General features: G+C 46.6%; 1 protein-coding gene across 4 annotated transcripts in view; it reads right to left on the bottom strand.

The window, feature by feature from the left end:
* The window catches only part of PIK3R6 (phosphoinositide-3-kinase regulatory subunit 6), a 68124-nt gene that overhangs the window by 12411 nt on the left and 38443 nt on the right, over positions 1–17270 (bottom strand). For all 4 annotated transcript variants that reach the window (XR_004055142.1, XM_030924006.1, XM_030924009.1 and 1 more), the window contains exons 13-18: positions 12848–12970; positions 9038–9148; positions 8647–8737; positions 8236–8306; positions 7499–7589; positions 4512–4627 (exon numbers count right to left, since the gene is read on the bottom strand). Coding sequence is in view for 3 of the 4 variants with exons in the window: in XM_030924006.1 (XP_030779866.1) it covers positions 4512–4627; positions 7499–7589; positions 8236–8306; positions 8647–8737; positions 9038–9148; positions 12848–12970 (603 nt within the window). In the remaining variant the exon portion in view is untranslated. The remainder of the gene's footprint in view (positions 1–4511; positions 4628–7498; positions 7590–8235; positions 8307–8646; positions 8738–9037; positions 9149–12847; positions 12971–17270) is intronic.

The raw sequence follows: 17270 nt of genomic DNA, 5'->3' as shown, positions 1-17270 counted from the left end.
AAGGAAACTATTTTAAAGATTGTATTAGAAAATATCTGAGAAGTGAAAGATATGAATCTCCAGATTGAGAATGTCCATCAAAGGTCCAAAATGATGAATGAAAAAAGATCCCACCAAGGTATATTCCTGTGATATTCAGAATCTTCTCTAAAACTAAGTATTTAAGGCTTCCAAAGGGACAGAGAGAGAGAAAAAAAAAGTCTCATACAAAGACTAGGCATAAGAAGGCATCATATTATACAACAGCAGCAGCAAAAACTAGAAGAAAGTTCATGTTCAAAGAAATCCAGATAGAATTGACAAAATCAAAACCATAGCAGGAACATCCACAAACGTCTCTCAGTTTTGGCCAGATGAAATAGACAAAAAATATTTTAAATTTGTAGATTACAGTAATATAATGTGTTTGATTTAATAACTAAACTTCATACTTTATATATTCTATAGATAGAAAACAAACATGTATTTTTAGTTGCCATTGAATATCAAAAAGTTGATCATTCACTCCTGTAATCCCAGCACTTTGGGAGGCCAAGAGATTGAGACTATCCTGGCCAACATGGTGAAACCCCATCTCTACAAAAAATACAAAAATTAGCTGGGTGTGGTGGCGCACGCCTGTAGTCCCAGCTACTTGGGAGGCTGAGGCAGGAGAATCGCTTGAACCCGGGAGGCAGAGGCTGCAGTGAGCTGAGATCTCACCACCACCGCACTCCAGCCTGGTAACAGAGTGAGACTCGGTCTCAAAAAAAAAAAAAAAAAAAAAAAAAAACTTGATCATCTACCAGGCAACAAAAAAAATGTCAGTACATTCCAAAGAAGTTGAAATTGTGTAAGTCAGATGCTTTGGCTGTCCTAGGAGCATTTGCTAACAATCTCAGGAATCAAAGGGCTTGGGTTTAGCCACGTGGGGATGGGAGGCAATGGTATGGGGTTGCATGAAGCAGGGACTCTTGAAGGCTACACTCTCAGTGAAAGACTAGAAAGCAAAATAAAACAAAAGACACAAACGGACGAAAAAACAAACACAGACATAGGGAAGACCACAGAAAAAAAGCCCGTCTGTTTTGGCTTGTATGATGAGTGAAGAAGGCAAGTCTTTCCTGGAGATTCTTAGCTACGAGCCTGTCTGGATATGAATCTGGGGTACACATGTACACTATCTTCATGGTCTGGCAATTTCTCAGCCAAAACTGAACTCAAAAGATGGTCCTGAGCTGATAACATCTCTGAGGCAGTTGGCAAAAACAAATTCAGAATTTCTCTAGAAGGACAATTTTTCCACCCAGTTTTCCCACAGAGAAAGCCCTAAGACATATGAACTCATAATTGAAAAACAAGGAATTAAGCTACTGTGGGGAGGGAGTCGGTGAACCCAATAAACAGAAGGATTGGACTCCCAGTAATTATAGACAATGAAATCACATAAATCAGATTATAAAATAAAGATGTTTAGAATGAGGGAAGAAATAAAGGAATAAAACCACAAGGAAGGAACAGCATACTACTATTAAACAGGTCTGCCATTTTCATTGATTCTAAAACACGTTTTAACAGCTCTAAAATTAGGGAGTATTTTGCAACCAATGTGATAAGAGACCATTGTCCATAGTTTAGGAAGCATTGTTTGTTTCTTAGTAGTATGTAAAATTGTGGTATGCCTTAAATTCAAGGAGATGCGGTCTTTAGACATATATAATGTTTAATCATATCAGAGTCAGAAATCATTAAAGGAAAATGGTAGATTTTGTTACGTCACAATATAAAGCTATTTTAGGTTAAAAAAAAACATCAAAAGATAAACTGGGAAAAGTATTTCCAAAAGTTATGACAAAGAAGGGGTTAATGTCCTCACACTATAAAATAGGATATTAGTATGAGATGAGAATACAAATAGGAAATTAGAATGAAGAAATAGAAATAAAGGAAACAAAATAATGAAAAGTTTGATCATCAAATTTGTGAAGATGAAAAAAATCAATCAATATGTGAATTGTGCTGCAAAATTGGCACTCAAACACTACAATCAGATTGGAACTTGGTATTGGCTTTCTGGAAGGCAATTTGGCAAAATATATAAAAAGGATGCCACCTGACTGGACGATTTCACTTCCAGGCATTCTTCTAAAAAGACATAACCATGATTTTTAGCACATATCTACCCCTAAGGAAATTGCTCACATGCTCGTAATGGTGAAAAATGAGAACTTACTTAAACGTCGTCTTAGAATTTATTATGAGAATTATTAGAATTATATAGGTATATGGAACCATCATATAATAAATACTGACATATACTTAATGACACAAAACATATTTAATGACCAAAGCAAGGTCCCATCAAGACCTATTTATGAGGCTTTAGTATATTTTTGAGTAAAAAACATCAAGGTACAGACTAGTATGTAGCGAAGCTATCAATTATCTTAAAATAGCTAGAAAAAAAGACTTGGGTGCTTACACCTGAAAATGTTAATATTCATCCTCTCCAGGGATTGCGACTACTGGTGAATGTACTTCTTGTGCTTTTTTATATTTTCCAAAATAAATAATGAAACTTTTGTTTATAGGTTAAAACATTATCTTGGCCAGGCACAGTGGCTCACGCCTGTAATCCCAACACTTTGGGAGGCTGAGGCGGGTGGATCACAAGGTCAGGAGTTTGAGACCATCCTGGCCAACATGGTGAAACCCCGTCTCTACTAAAAATACAAAAATTAGCTGGGCATGGAGGCGCGTGCCTGTAATCCCAGCTACTCAGGAGGCTGAGGCAGGAGAATCACTTGAACCAGGGAGTTGGAGGTTGTGGTAAGCCAAGATCGCGCCACTGCACGCCAGCCTGGTGACAGAGTGAGACTCTGTCTCAAAAAAACAAAAAAACAAAAACATTATCTTAAAGCATAAAGAAATACAAGGGCTAAAAAGTGACCACTGCTTTCGGCAACATGGAGGTGACTTTGCCACAGTGGGAAGTGTGTAAACAGGTGGTCGTGGGTAGAAGAGTTATTGATAAGGGGCTGGAAACTCTTCTAGAAGTAACTTTCAAGGAGCTTGACTGAGAAGGGAAGGAAAGAGATGCAATGGGTAGCTAGAGAAGTAGGTGGGTCACGGCAGAGGTTTTTTTTTTGCCTTTTTTTTTCTTTTAAGATGGAAAAGACCTGAGTGTGTGTAGGCTAAGTGGAAGGAGCAGTGGAGAGGAAGAGGTCAAAGCTGGGCAAGGAGAACTGCAAACAGATAGAGAAGAGCCTGGAGGGGGTGAGTAAGGAAAGGGCTACGTGATCCCGACGATCCGGGTGAGGGGGAGGTCATGAGTTTGCTGTGGATCTAATCAGTGAGGATGCAGGGGTTATTCCAGAAGCACTTGGCCACCTGGATATACAGACTGAGTAAGTGGCTTGACCTAAATCGGAGTGTCAGCCTGCTGGGTGGTGCACGGGAGTGAGGACATCAGTGCGAACATGGTTCAGGCGCAGTCATGGGGCACCAAAGCCAAGCTGAGCAGGGAAGTGAAGTCCAGAGAGGCCATTGGGTAGAAAGGAAATGAATAGTCTTATGTCTGTATCAGTAAGTATCGGCCAGGCGTGGCGGCTCACGCCTGTAATCCCAGCACTTTGCCAAGGCAGGTGGATTGCCTGAGGTCAGGAGTTTGAGACCATCCTGGCCACCATGGTGAAACCCTGTCTCTACTAAAAATACAAAAATTAGCCAGGCATGATGGCGCATGGTGGCGCACACCTGTAGTCCCAGCTACTCGAGAGGCTGAGGCAGGAGAATTGCTTGAACCTGGGAGGTGGAGGTTGCAGTGAGCCAAGGTTGTGCCACTGCACTCCAGTCTGGGCGATAGAGTGAGACTCCGTCTCAAGAAAAAAAAAAAAAAGTATCGATATGCACAAAGGCAAAAGGGCAAAGGGCAAGGGGATTGAGAGAGCTGGTTTGATTTGGTCAAAGGTTGGGCTGTTGTTGTTTAGGAGTCTGGCTGTGGTGTGGCGCCTGGGATGACAGGACGTAGGTGCATTTTGCAGTCATCTGGGTATGTCTTAGGTCCTCAAATGGTCAGCAGATGGAGGGCAGGCCTTTGACTCTTAAAGTGCTTTCCTTATACCATGGGCACTCTGCACTTCAGACAGACTGACTGCAAAGCAGATTCCTTCCAACAGGAAGACCCATTCCAATAGCAAAGGCTCAGAAAGGCTGGGAAGTCAGTTCCATTCTCTGAATACCCTCCCCTCTGAGCTCCTAGCCACCTGTCTCCCTTTCCCAGTCGACTCTGAGCTCCCGGCCACCTGTCTCCCTTTCCCAGTCGACTCTGAGCTCCCAGCCACCTGTCTCCCTTTCCCAGTCGACTCTGAGCTCCCGGCCACCTGTCTCCCTTTCCCAGTCGACTCTGAGCTCCCGGCCACCTGTCTCCCTTTCCCAGTCTACTCTGAGCTCCCGGCCACCTATCTCCCTTTCCCAGTCGACTCTGAGCTCCCGGCTGGCCGTCTCCCTTTCCCAGTCTACTCAGTACTTACAGAGAAGGACTTTCCCGCCAAGTTGGAGGACTTGACAACCTCTGTCACACTGACATTCAGACATGTGTGGTCTGTGACAGGAGCAGCAGGCAGGGGGCAATAGCGAGACCCTGAAACTGAATGAGATTGGTGGGGCTGTAAATGGACCTCCAGGGAAGTAGGGGATTTTGAGATTCTAGGTCTCAAGATCTCCATGAACCCATCTTCACACCCCCAGCCCTCTCACTCCTTCTTGGGTCCCCACTTCCTGAATCTGCTTGGTCCCAGCCAAGTTACGATTCCTTTTCAATCATCCTTCTTCCTTCCCCGGTGAATCCCCAAGTTTCTATATCCTCAGGTCAGTGGCCATCACCAACCCAAATCCCCACCCCACCCTTTCATTATGTCCTCCTGCAACCCTTTGTAAAAGGAATAAAGTTCTAGAAGTTCTCTTGAACTTCCTGCAGCTCTTGGGCATGCTACGAATGAAAGAAGCACCTGCCCAGGGATGTTGTGCAGGACAGAGGCTCCAAGTGGGTGAGGAGGGCAGTAGTGCCAACAGGTAGAGTGTTTCTTTGACTTCCTTTTTCATTATAGTTTTTTTGTGTGTATATATATATACACACACATATACACACGTATACACACACACATGTATATATGTATATACATATATACACACATATGTATATATACACACATATATACATATACACACACATATATACATATACGTACATATACAGACATACGTATATATGTGTATATATACACATATATATTATATACATATATTTTGAGAGAGTCTCACTCTGTTGCCTAGGCTGGAGTGGCATGATCTCGGTCACTGCAACCTCTGCCTCCTAGGTTCAAACGATTCTCCTGCCTCAGCCTCCCATGTAGCTGGGATTACAGGCGAGCACCATCACACTCAGCTAACTCTTTTTTTTTTTTTTTTTTTTTGGTATTTTTAGTAGAGATGGGGTTGCTTAATAGTCTATAATGTGTCAAAAATCATTACTGTGCGCCTGCTGGTAGGCTTCATCCCTCCCTGCCAACTAAAGAGGGTTTGTAGAAGTCTGCTCCACCGGGGGTGGCCTCATCAGACTGGTACTGATAGGGTCTAGAGTAGGGCTGGGAGTGGGGACAGTCTGTGAGAGAAATGGAAGGAATACAGTTTGAACAGTAAGAGCTAACATTTATCGTTTACTGTATGCACACAAATTATTAGCTACTTATTATCTCCATTTTAGAAAAAAAGAAACAGAACAGGTAGAAAGGACACAAGTCACACATCCAAGGTCACACAGATAGTCAGTGGCAAAGCTGGGCCCTGCCCATCTGGCTCTGGCCCCGCTGCCTTGACAACCTGCTCCTGAGCACCTCTAGGTTAAGAGCTGCTGCCACGAATACACGTCTCCTTCATGGTGTTAAAGAGTTGCAGGGAGGCCGGGCGCGGTGGCTCAAGCCTGTAATCCCAGCACTTTGGGAGGCCAAGACGGGCAGATCACGAGGTCAGGAGATCGAGACCATCCTGGCTAACATGGTGAAACCCCGTCTCTACTAAAAAATACAAAAAACTAGCCGGGCGTGGTGGTGGGCTCCTGTAGTCTCAGCTACTTGGGAGGCTGAGGCAGGAGAATGGCGTGAACCCGGGAGGCGGAGCTTGCAGTGAGCTGAGATCCAGCCACTGCACTCCAGCCCGGGCAACAGAGCAAGACTCCGTCTCAAAAAAAAAAAAAAAAAAAAAAAAAAAAAAAAAAAAAAAAAACAGTTGCAGGGAAAGAGTGTCCTGCTGTGATGGAGTTTCATATGTCATCCACAGATTCAACTTGCCTGGAAGCAATTTCATTAGGAAGTGATATAATTTCTTGAGTTTCTTCTTTGTGCCAGACACTAAGGAAATTGTGAAACTATGACACCCACACATGAACACAAATGCATTATTGTCAGAAAGGCGTCATAACTGGAATGCTAGCAAAGCCATAGTGGATTTCAGAGACGGAGTAGTTGGAGAGGAGAGGAGGGATCAGAGTTGGCTTCCCCATAAGCATTCCAGCCTGGCTCACGTGTATTTTCATTCCGTTTTTCTTCTGGAATATTCCAAATGTGTTCACTCATTTTTAAAACAAATTTTTGAGTGTAAAGTAGTATTTCATTTATTCCCGAAATATTGATCAAGTATCTACTATATGCCAGGACACGTCATGGACAAATGGAATAGATGGCAAACAAGATATAATTCTGCCTGGGTGAATTTTCTTGTTTGCTCCAAAATGGTCTTCTACAAGCATCACCAGATAAACATCCCCTAAGTCTAGTCTGTTGAGAGTTAGCGATTCTAGGGGAGGCAGTGGTAAGGAACATAGGCTCTTGCATGAGAATACCTGGGTTTGAATTCCGGTTCTGATTCTTCCTCGCAGACGTGATGTTGGGTGCATTATTCTCTTTCCTTCGGTTTCCTCTCTAGTAAAAAGTTGCTAATACTAATAATATCTATTTCCTAGGGTTCACATGCTTCAATGCCTGGCCTCTGGTGCATGTTTGCAATGTTAGTAATCCATATTGCCATCTTTTGCATTATTCTAGGAGACCAGGGAGCTCACAAAATACGCTAATTTTTATAATTTACTATGTGCACATAAATTGGTATCTTCTATTGTCTCCATTTTTTTTTTTGGAATGACATTCAAAGTCCAAAATTTCCAAACAGAAGACAACTAGCCCTGCAGGACCAATTCTGTGGCAGGAGGCCAACTGCAACCCCTCCCTGTAGTCCTCCATTTTCCAGCTATGTCTCACCAGGCTGCTGAGGCTCAAGCCAGCGACCAGTGCTAGAATCTGGGTGACCCCACAGCAAGCAGCTTGAAGGCAGTCACCAAGCCCTGGACCTGACTCCAGTTCCGTGACTGGGAGGGCTCCCCCTTCTCCTGCCACTCTGCCCTCTCCCCAGCATTGCCCTTCTCATCTCTTGTCTCTTTCTTTGCTCTGCATTCCCCGTTCCTCACCTTCTGTGTCGCTGGCTGGAATGGCCTTCAGGACCAGCCCAGTGGCCCGCAGGGAAACGGTGACCTCTCGGGGCCGGTGGCTGAGCAAGGCCTGGGGAGGGGGATCAAGGAACAGGTGGAGGTCCTCAGGACATACCCTTTCCCCACGCATCCCCACGTCCACAGTCTTGCCCCTCCCCTGTTTTCCACCCCTGCCATGAGAGTCTTTTTTTTTTTTTTCTTTTGAGCCAGGGGTCTCACTATGTTGCCCAGGCTGGTCTTGAACTCCTGGGCTCAAGTGATCCTCCTGCCTCAGCCTCCCAAAGCCCTGGGATTACAGGCATGAGCCACTGTGCCAGACCCTGTTTTGTCTATGTCACTACGGTCCCATAAGGGCTAGCCGATAAAGGTTTACAGCACTCCCAGCCCTAGAAGTATGTTCAGCCTTCCAGACCCCAAAGAATAAATTTCCAGTGAAATCAGTTCAAGCATCTGGTCAGCTAGCGAGGAAGATATTTTTTAGCAAGGAGTCAGGCCCCTTGTTCCTTAAATCAGATCACCTCCTGGTCTACATGTAAGGCCAACTTAACCCACTCATCCCTGCAAAACTCCCTGAAGGCTGGGCAACTCTGCAGGCAGCTTCAAGAAAAGAGGCAGAAGCTTCCTTTGGCTCTGTCTGCTTCCCTGCTTGTCCTCGAAGCCTGCTCTCTCCAGCTGTACCTCTTGTCCACCTACTGACCACGCCCATGCACGCTGACCTTCTGGTAGCACAGGGAGAGCTCCGCCCCTGGGCCCTCGGCCACGCCTCTCCTCCTGGGTGAAAAGCCATCTGCGGGGAGATGAGAAGAGGCTTGGGGTGGAGGTTCCCAGCCCTCTCGCCCTGACTTCCCCACCTCTCTGAGGGCAGGAGCTGAGCTGCTGGGTTTACCCATCCATCCATCTCCCTGGATGGAAAGGCCACACCTCAGGGGGCCAGGCTGCCTTTCAGTCTTTCGGGGGGTTGGAGGGGATCAAGGGTAGCCTTGGCATTCAGCAGAGGCAGGGAACAGAGCAGGAACGAGCACTGAGGGTGTGGGGGTGCAGGCATCATCAGGTGAGAGGCGAGAGGATGAGAGTTTGGAGAAGCTGAGTCAGGATGACCTTTGGGAAAAGGGAGGCAGATGCTTTACCTTTGGGGAATTTAGAATCTTGGATCTTCACCTTCAGCTCAATGAGGAAAATGTCCTCAGTAGGGTCTTGGCTCAGGTCACTGAAGAAGATCTGGAGAGAGGAAGGGAGGGTGACATTTCCTGGTGTGATTTCCAAATCACTCTATCCCTGATTTCCAGAGATCCAGGGCCATGGAGAACCCTTCCACATAAAGAAGACCTACTTCTTGGATTTGAGGTCTTGAAATTAATAACGATCTGATTCATTTAGAGATGAAGAAGGTAACGTGAATAACCAGGAGTGTCTGGGTGTGTTCATGATTTGTGGCCTGGTGACCAGTGTTTCCCCCGAGCCTGAATATTTAATCTGTGGGGTCCTGGGGTCCCTTGGAGCCTCCAGTGGGATGATTACCTTGACTGTGTAGATCTGGAAATAGATGGGTTGGGTGCCCATGCGGATGTAGTAGGTGATGACGTCTAGGATGAAGGGGTCCACAGTCTGGGATGAGTCCAGGGAAGGAGGCTGTGAGGGAGACAGGGAATGTCTTCACCATCTCCCCCAAGGCCACTGTGGGAGATGCCATTTTATTCAGAGAGAAACTCCAAGTCCCTACATCTCTGGGATGCACTAACCCAGTGCATCCTTCAACACATTCCAAACCTTTCCTGCCACTGAATTTCTACTCCCAATCAAAATATTCCTGTCCAGAGCCCTACCTCCCTAGGGAATCTGACTAATTTCAGTTCTACAGAGACTACTGAGCACTGCTATGTGTGAGGCACTGTGTTAAGTGATTGGGGGAGACAAGATGCTGGAGAGTGAAGCTAATGAGAGAGCCAGGACTGGGTTCTAGGCATGGATGGGCTACTTGCCATTGACCAGGCAGGTATGGGCAAGTTATTCAAACTCTTTGAGGTCTGAATGTCCTTCTAGAGAAAATGAGAGGTTGAACCAGATGATCTGATGTCTCTTTCAGCTCTGGTGGTCCCTGCATCTATTAATAAACTAATTGGCTGGGCATGGTGGCTCACGCCTGTAATCCCAACACTTTGGGAGGTGGAGGCGGGAGGGTCACCTGAGGTCGGGAGTTCGAGACCAGCCTAATCAACATGGAGAAACCTCATCTCTACTAAAAATACAAAATTAGCCAGGCGTGGTGGCACATGCCTGTAATCCCAGCTACTTGGGAGGCTAAGACAGGAGAATTGCTTGAACCCAGGAGGCGGAGGCTGAGGTGTGAGCCAAGATTGTGCCATTGCACTCCAGCCTGGGTAAAAAGAGTGAAACTCTGTCTTAAAATAAAATAAAATAAAATAAAATAAAATAAAATAAAATAATTCAGGTTTGTGTGTTATTGGGAATGGACTATGCGTCTTGTCTTCCAGTCCTTCCCTGGTCCCATATGATGATAAAGCATAGTGACTGGGTTTTCAGAACATCTACATAGAATGTGATAGTGTCAGGGCTAGAAGGAAGCTCAGAGTTGATCTCATCCAACTCATATCCGGTCCTGTAAGAGCTCTTCTGACTCTCACATCTGGTGTACTGAAATATTGTTCCTTTCAAAAGGGTCACACTAAGGAGCTATGAACATATTCTAATAATGCTGTCATTGCTCACAATGTTTCTGGTCTCTTCATGTGGCAATTGCTTTTGGAGTAAGCATAGGGCCTTTCAAATTATTAAATACAAGGAGAAAGGGAAAACCAAAATCTTACAGTGTCCTGGCAGAGAAAAATAGCTACCAGCAAAGGAGCACCAATGGGGCCTGCATCAAATGTTCCCACTGTAATATCCTCCCAGTTTCAAGGAAAGAGTATTTTAATACCCAGCTAAATGGTCTCTGTGTGTATGCAAAGACATTTTCGGATCAGGTATAATCCAGAAAATGTGCATCCCTAAATGTCCTTATTTGAATAAAATATGTAAGAAGACACCCTCATCAATCAAATGATAACGCAAAATGGAGAGCTCAGTAAAGTGGCAAGTTAAAAAACAGACATGTAAAAGTGGTAAATTAATGTTACATTTTTTACTGCAGTTTTTAAAACTAAGATAAATATGTATAAATCAATAGCTTCCTTTTAGCTTCAGGCACTACCCATATAATGGGATAAAGATAGCATTCGCAATAGTAAGAAACACTATCACATACGAGTTATAAATTTAGTGAGAATTGGACAGAAGCTGTATGATGCAAACTTCACACTTATACCAAGGGATATATAAGGACACTTTGACAAATAAAGAACTATACCATGCTGCTAGAGAGAAAAACTCAATATGCTAAAGATTCTAATTCTCCCCAAATTTCAATTGAAATCCAATAGGATTAAAAATAATAACAAAAACAAAACTTGAAATTCTAACGTTTATCAGGAAGATAAATAAACAGGCATATTCTGAAACGTTTTGAAAAAGAAGAATAATGGGGTAGGCAGGCTTCTATAGCCAGATATTAAAATATCAAAAGGCTAATTTGTACAGAAATGAATAAATCAATGAGAGAGTACGTATGTACTAAATACTTACAAGCACATGTAAGGATCACGTACTACATACAAGTGCATGTAAGTATCATGTACTAAATACAGGCACATGTAAGTATTTAGCAAATGATAAAAGTGGCATTTCAAATTGCTGCGGCAAGATGGTTTATGCAAAATAGCTTGAGGACAAGTAGCTCAACATTTGGAAAAAATAAAATGACACACTTCACACTAAACCCTAAAATTAATTGCAGATAGGCAATTAATTGAATGTAAAAATTGAGACATGGAAAGTGTTAAAGTAAATTATCAGTGAACATTTATTTAAGCTTTTGAAAGCACAACTCCAAAGGCAGAAACTGTAAAGAATAAAAGCGGTATGTCTCATGACATCCAAGTATTAAACTTCCGCAAGTCAAAAAGTAGATAGGCAAGTTACAACCGTGGGAAAAAAATCTGCAACATATGTGACGACAAAAAGGGTAGAATTGTCTTACTATATAAAAGCCCTTTTAAATTGGTAAAAGGTGAGTTCCCTCTCCACTGCCAGCCACGGTTGGGATACGGCAGCGTGGGTTTGTGGTTAGGAGAGGGTGCTCTGGAGTCAAGCTGCCTGGTTCCAAGTGGCACTCCACCACTCACTTTGTGACTTCAGGCAAGACACTTAATCTCTTTGTGCCTCAGTTGTTTGATCTGTAAAATGGGGTTATGGTGACAATAGTACCTACCAACAGGGGCACCTGCCTCTGGGCTACTGTGGGAATTAAATGAGCCGCCCTGTGTGTAAGTGTTTAGAGCAGTGCCCGGTGCAGCATAAGTGCTCAGGAAACATCAGCTATTACAATCATAGAAAAATGATTCATTCCATTATAAAGACACATGCACACGTATGTTTATTGCAGCACTATTTATAATAGCAAAGACTTGGAACCAGCCCAAATGCCCATCAATGATAGACAGGATAAAGAAATTATGGCCCGTATACACCATGGAATACCATGCAGCCATAAAAAAGAATGAGTTAATGTCCTTTTCAGGGACATGGTGAAGCTGGAAGCCATCATTCTCAGCAAACTAACATAGGAACAGAAAACCAAACACCTCATGTTCTCACTCATAGTGGGAGTTGAACAATGAGAACACATGGACACAGGGAGGGGAACAGCACACACCAGGGCCCGTCTGGGGGTGGGGAGCAAGGGGAGGGAGAGCATTAGGACAAATACCTAATGCATGCGGGCCTTAAAACCTAGATGAGGGGTTGATAGGTGCAGCAAACCACCATGGCACATATATACCTATGTAACACACCTCCACGTTCTGCACATGTATCCCAGAACTTGAAGTAAAACAAAAATAAATAAATAAATTATTAAAAACAAATAAAAAAGATCACAGGAAGCTCACACAAGAAGGAATATAACTTCCCTACACGCTTATGAAAGAATATTTTACTTAATCTTTTCCATGGTGGTCTGATCCAAAGTAAGTGCCTGGTAAGTGTTCCAAGTGAGTTCAAAGTCACTAGCTGTTTAGGGCCCCTCTCTCGAATTCCCTTCCTGCCTCATCCCACCTGACTCTTAAGGTCAAGGGTCAAGTACAGCAGCAAAAAGATAGCCCCCTCTCACCCTCATTTCACCCTCGCTGCCCACTTGGGCTCCTCCGTTCTCCCCTCTGCCCAGACCCCGCTCCCCTCCCTCTCTCCCTCCCAGGTACCCTCACCCTCCCCTACCATCTCAGCCAGCTTGTGGATGGCGGGGCACAGCGTGTTGACGTTGCTCTGGTACCATGGGTCTGCGCGGCCCAGGAATGTAGCCAGCTCTCCCAGCTCTGGCTGCCTGGATGCTGCAGGTTTCTGGGGGAAAGGGGATAGGGCAGACCCCGTCAGACCCTCTCTCTAGCTCTGCCTTTCAGCTGCCATCAGCCTAGGCTGTGTGAATATGGCCAAGTCACTTAACCTCTTGGGGCCTCAATTTCTGCATGTGAAGACACATCGTTGTTCTGTTTTATAAACTCAGATGAAGCTAGAATATATTTTGCTGAGGTTCACTCACCAGGGACATTGAAAAATGATCACCGACTTTAAAAGGGGAGAGACAAGTATGTCTTTGACCTTACTGCTTCCCAATAGGAAGTGGAGTGTGCAGTAGGAAGTGGTATGTGCAGTAGAAGTGGCATGTGCAGTAGGAAGTGGCGTGTGCAGTAGGAAGTGGCGTGTGCAGTAGGAAGTGGAGCATGCAGTAGAAGTGGAGCATACAGTAGGAAGTGGAGCGTGCAGTGGGAAGTGGCACGTGCAGTGGGAAGTGGCACATGCAGTAGAAGTGGAGTGTGCAGTAGGAAGTGGCATGTGCAGTAGGAAGTGGCGTGTGCAGTAGAAATGGAGTGTGCAATAGGAAGTGGTGTGTGCAGTAGGAAGTGGTGTGTGCAGTAGGAAGTGGTGTGTGCAGTAGGAAGTGGAGTGTGCAGTAGGAAGTGGAGCGTGCAGTAGGAAGTGGTGTGTGCAGTAGAAGTGGAGTGTGCAGTAGGAAGTGGCGTGTGCAGTAGGAAATGGCGTGTGCAGTAGGAAGTGGTGCGTGCAGTAGGAAGTGGAGCGTGCAGTAGAAAGTGGAGTGTGCAGTAGGAAGTGGTGTGTGCAGTAGGAAGTGGAGTGTGCAGTAGGAAGTGGTGTGTGCAGTAGGAAGTGGAGCGTGCAGTAGGAAGTGGTGTGTGCAGTAGAAGTGGAGTGTGCAGTAGGAAGTGGCATGTGCAGTAGGAAATGGCGTGTGCAGTAGGAAGTGGTGCGTGCAGTAGGAAGTGGAGCGTGCAGTAGAAAGTGGAGTGTGCAGTAGGAAGTGGTGTGTGCAGTAGGAAGTGGAGTGTGCAGTAGGAAGTGGTGTGTGCAGTAGGAAGTGGAGCGTGCAGTAGGAAGTGGTGTGTGCAGTAGAAGTGGAGTGTGCAGTAGGAAGTGGCGTGTGCAGTAGGAAATGGCGTGTGCAGTAGGAAGTGGTGCGTGCAGTAGGAAGTGGAGCGTGCAGTAGAAAGTGGAGTGTGCAGTAGGAAGTGGTGTGTGCAGTAGGAAGTGGAGTGTGCAGTAGGAAGTGGAGTGTGCAGTAGAAGCGGAGTGTGCAGTAGAAAGTGGTGTGTGCAGTAGGAAGTGGTGTGTGCAGTAGGAAGTGGAGTGTGCAGTAGGAAGTGGAGTGTGCAGTAGGAAGTGGTGTGTGCAGTAGGAAGTGGCGTGTGCAGTAGGAAGTGGCGTGTGCAGTAGGAAGTGGTGCGTGCAGTAGGAAGTGGAGCGTGCAGTAGAAAGTGGAGTGTGCAGTAGGAAGTGGTGTGTGCAGTAGGAAGTGGAGTGTGCAGTAGGAAGTGGTGTGTGCAGTAGAAGCGGAGTGTGCAGTAGAAAGTGGTGTGTGCAGTAGGAAGTGGTGTGTGCAGTAGGAAGTGGAGTGTGCAGTAGGAAGTGGAGTGTGCAGTAGAAGCGGAGTGTGCAGTAGAAAGTGGTGTGTGCAGTAGGAAGTGGTGTGTGCAGTAGGAAGTGGAGTGTGCAGTAGGAAGTGGTGTGTGCAGTAGGAAGTGGCGTGTGCAGTAGGAAGTGGCGTGTGCAGTAGGAAGTGGCGTGTGCAGTAGGAAGTGGCGTGTGCAGTAGGAAGTGGTGTGTGCAGTAGGAAGTGGTGTGTGCAGTAGAAGTGGACTGTGCAGTAGAAGTGGAGTGTGCAGTAGGAAGTGGCGTGTGCAGTAGGAAGTGGCGCGTGCAGTAGGAAGTGGAGCGTGCAGTAGGAAGTGGAGCGTGCAGTAGAAAGTGGAGTGTGCAGTAGGAAGTGGCGTGTGCAGTAGGAAGTGGTGTGTGCAGTAGGAAGTGGTGTGTGCAGTAGAAGTGGAATGTGCAGTAGGAAGTGGCGTGTGCAGTAGAAGTGGCGTGTGCAGTAGGAAGTGGCGTGTGCAGTAGGAAGTGGCGTGTGCAGTAGAAGTGGAGCATGCAGTAGGAAGTGGAGCGTGCAGTAGGAAGTGGCGTGTGCAGTAGGAAGTGGAGTGTGCAGTAGGAAGTGGCGTGTGCAGTAGGAAGTGGCGTGTGCAGTAGGAAGTGGAGTGTGCAGTAGGAAGTGGAGTGAGCAGTAGGAAGTGGCGTGTGCAGTAGGAAGTGGTGTGTGTAGTAGAAGTGGAATGTGCAGTAGGAAGTGGCATGTGCAGTAGGAAGTGGCATGTGCAGTAGGAAGTGGAGTGTGCAGTAGGAAGTGGTGTGTGCAGTAGGAAGTGGAGTGTGCAGTAGGAAGTGGTGTGTGCAGTAGGAAGTGGTGTGTGCAGTAGGAAGTGGAGTGTGCAGTAGGAAGTGGTGTGTGCAGTAGGAAGTGGTGTGTGCAGTAGAAGTGGACTGTGCAGTAGGAAGTGGTGTGTGCAGTAGAAGTGGAGCGTGCAGTAGGAAGTGGAGTGTGCAATAGGAAGTGGCGTGTGCAGTAGGAAGTGGCGTGTGCAGTAGGAAGTGGAGTGTGCAGTAGGAAGTGGTGTGTGCAGTAGAAGTGGAGTGTGCAGTAGGAAGTGGCGTGTGCAGTAGGAAGTGGCGTGTGCAGTAGAAGTGGAGCGTGCAGTAGGAAGTGGAGCGTGCAGTAGGAAGTGGCGCGTGCAGTAGGAAGTGGCGTGTGCAGTAGGAAGTGGAGTGTGCAGTAGGAAGTGGTGTGTGCAGTAGGAAGTGGTGTGTGCAGTAGAAGTGGCGTGTGCAGTAGGAAGTGGCGTGTGCAGTAGGAAGTGGTGTGTGCAGTAGAAGTGGAGCGTGCAGTAGGAAGTGGCATGTGCAGTAGGAAGTGGCATGTGCAGTAGGAAGTGGCGTGTGCAGTAGGAAGTGGCGTGTGCAGTAGAAGTGGAGTGTGCAGTAGGAAGTGGAGTGTGCAGTAGGAAGTGGCGTGTGCAGTAGGAAGTGGCGTGTGCAGTAGGAAGTGGCGCGTGCAGTAGAAGTGGAGCGTGCAGTAGGAAGTGGCGTGTGCAGTAGGAAGTGGCGTGTGCAGTAGGAAGTGGCGTGTGCAGTAGGAAGTGGCGTGTGCAGTAGGAAGTGGCGTGTGCAGTAGAAGTGGAGTGTGCAGTAGGAAGTGGAGTGTGCAGTAGGAAGTGGCATGTGCAGTAGGAAGTGGAGTGTGCAGTAGGAAGTGGCGTGTGCAGTAGGAAGTGGTGTGTGCAGTAGGAAGTGGTGTGTGCAGTAGAAGTGGAATGTGCAGTAGGAAGTGGCGTGTGCAGTAGAAGTGGCGTGTGCAGTAGGAAGTGGCGTGTGCAGTAGGAAGTGGCGTGTGCAGTAGAAGTGGAGCATGCAGTAGGAAGTGGAGCGTGCAGTAGGAAGTGGCGTGTGCAGTAGGAAGTGGAGTGTGCAGTAGGAAGTGGCGTGTGCAGTAGGAAGTGGCGTGTGCAGTAGGAAGTGGAGTGTGCAGTAGGAAGTGGAGTGAGCAGTAGGAAGTGGCGTGTGCAGTAGGAAGTGGCGTGTGCAGTAGGAAGTGGTGTGTGCAGTAGAAGTGGAATGTGCAGTAGGAAGTGGCATGTGCAGTAGGAAGTGGCATGTGCAGTAGGAAGTGGAGTGTGCAGTAGGAAGTGGTGTGTGCAGTAGGAAGTGGTGTGTGCAGTAGGAAGTGGAGTGTGCAGTAGGAAGTGGTGTGTGCAGTAGGAAGTGGTGTGTGCAGTAGAAGTGGACTGTGCAGTAGGAAGTGGTGTGTGCAGTAGAAGTGGAGCGTGCAGTAGGAAGTGGAGTGTGCAGTAGGAAGTGGCGTGTGCAGTAGGAAGTGGCGTGTGCAGTAGGAAGTGGAGTGTGCAGTAGGAAGTGGTGTGTGCAGTAGAAGTGGAGTGTGCAGTAGGAAGTGGCGTGTGCAGTAGGAAGTGGCGTGTGCAGTAGGAAGTGGAGCGTGCAGTAGGAAGTGGAGTGTGCAGTAGGAAGTGGCGTGTGCAGTAGGAAGTGGCGCGTGCAGTAGGAAGTGGCGTGTGCAGTAGGAAGTGGAGTGTGCAGTAGGAAGTGGTGTGTGCAGTAGGAAGTGGTGTGTGCAGTAGAAGTGGCGTGTGCAGTAGGAAGTGGCGTGTGCAGTAGGAAGTGGCATGTGCAGTAGGAAGTGGCGTGTGCAGTAGAAGTGGAGTGTGCAGTAGGAAGTGGAGTGTGCAGTAGGAAGTGGCATGTACAGTAGGAAGTGGAGTGTGCAGTAGGAAGTGGCGTG

The sequence above is a fragment of the Rhinopithecus roxellana genome, chromosome 19 (genome assembly GCF_007565055.1).
Source record: "Rhinopithecus roxellana isolate Shanxi Qingling chromosome 19, ASM756505v1, whole genome shotgun sequence".
Taxonomy (NCBI): domain Eukaryota; kingdom Metazoa; phylum Chordata; class Mammalia; order Primates; family Cercopithecidae; genus Rhinopithecus; species Rhinopithecus roxellana.
The sequence above is the reverse complement of the archived record's forward strand: the minus strand, read 5'-3'. Positions and strand labels throughout refer to the sequence as shown.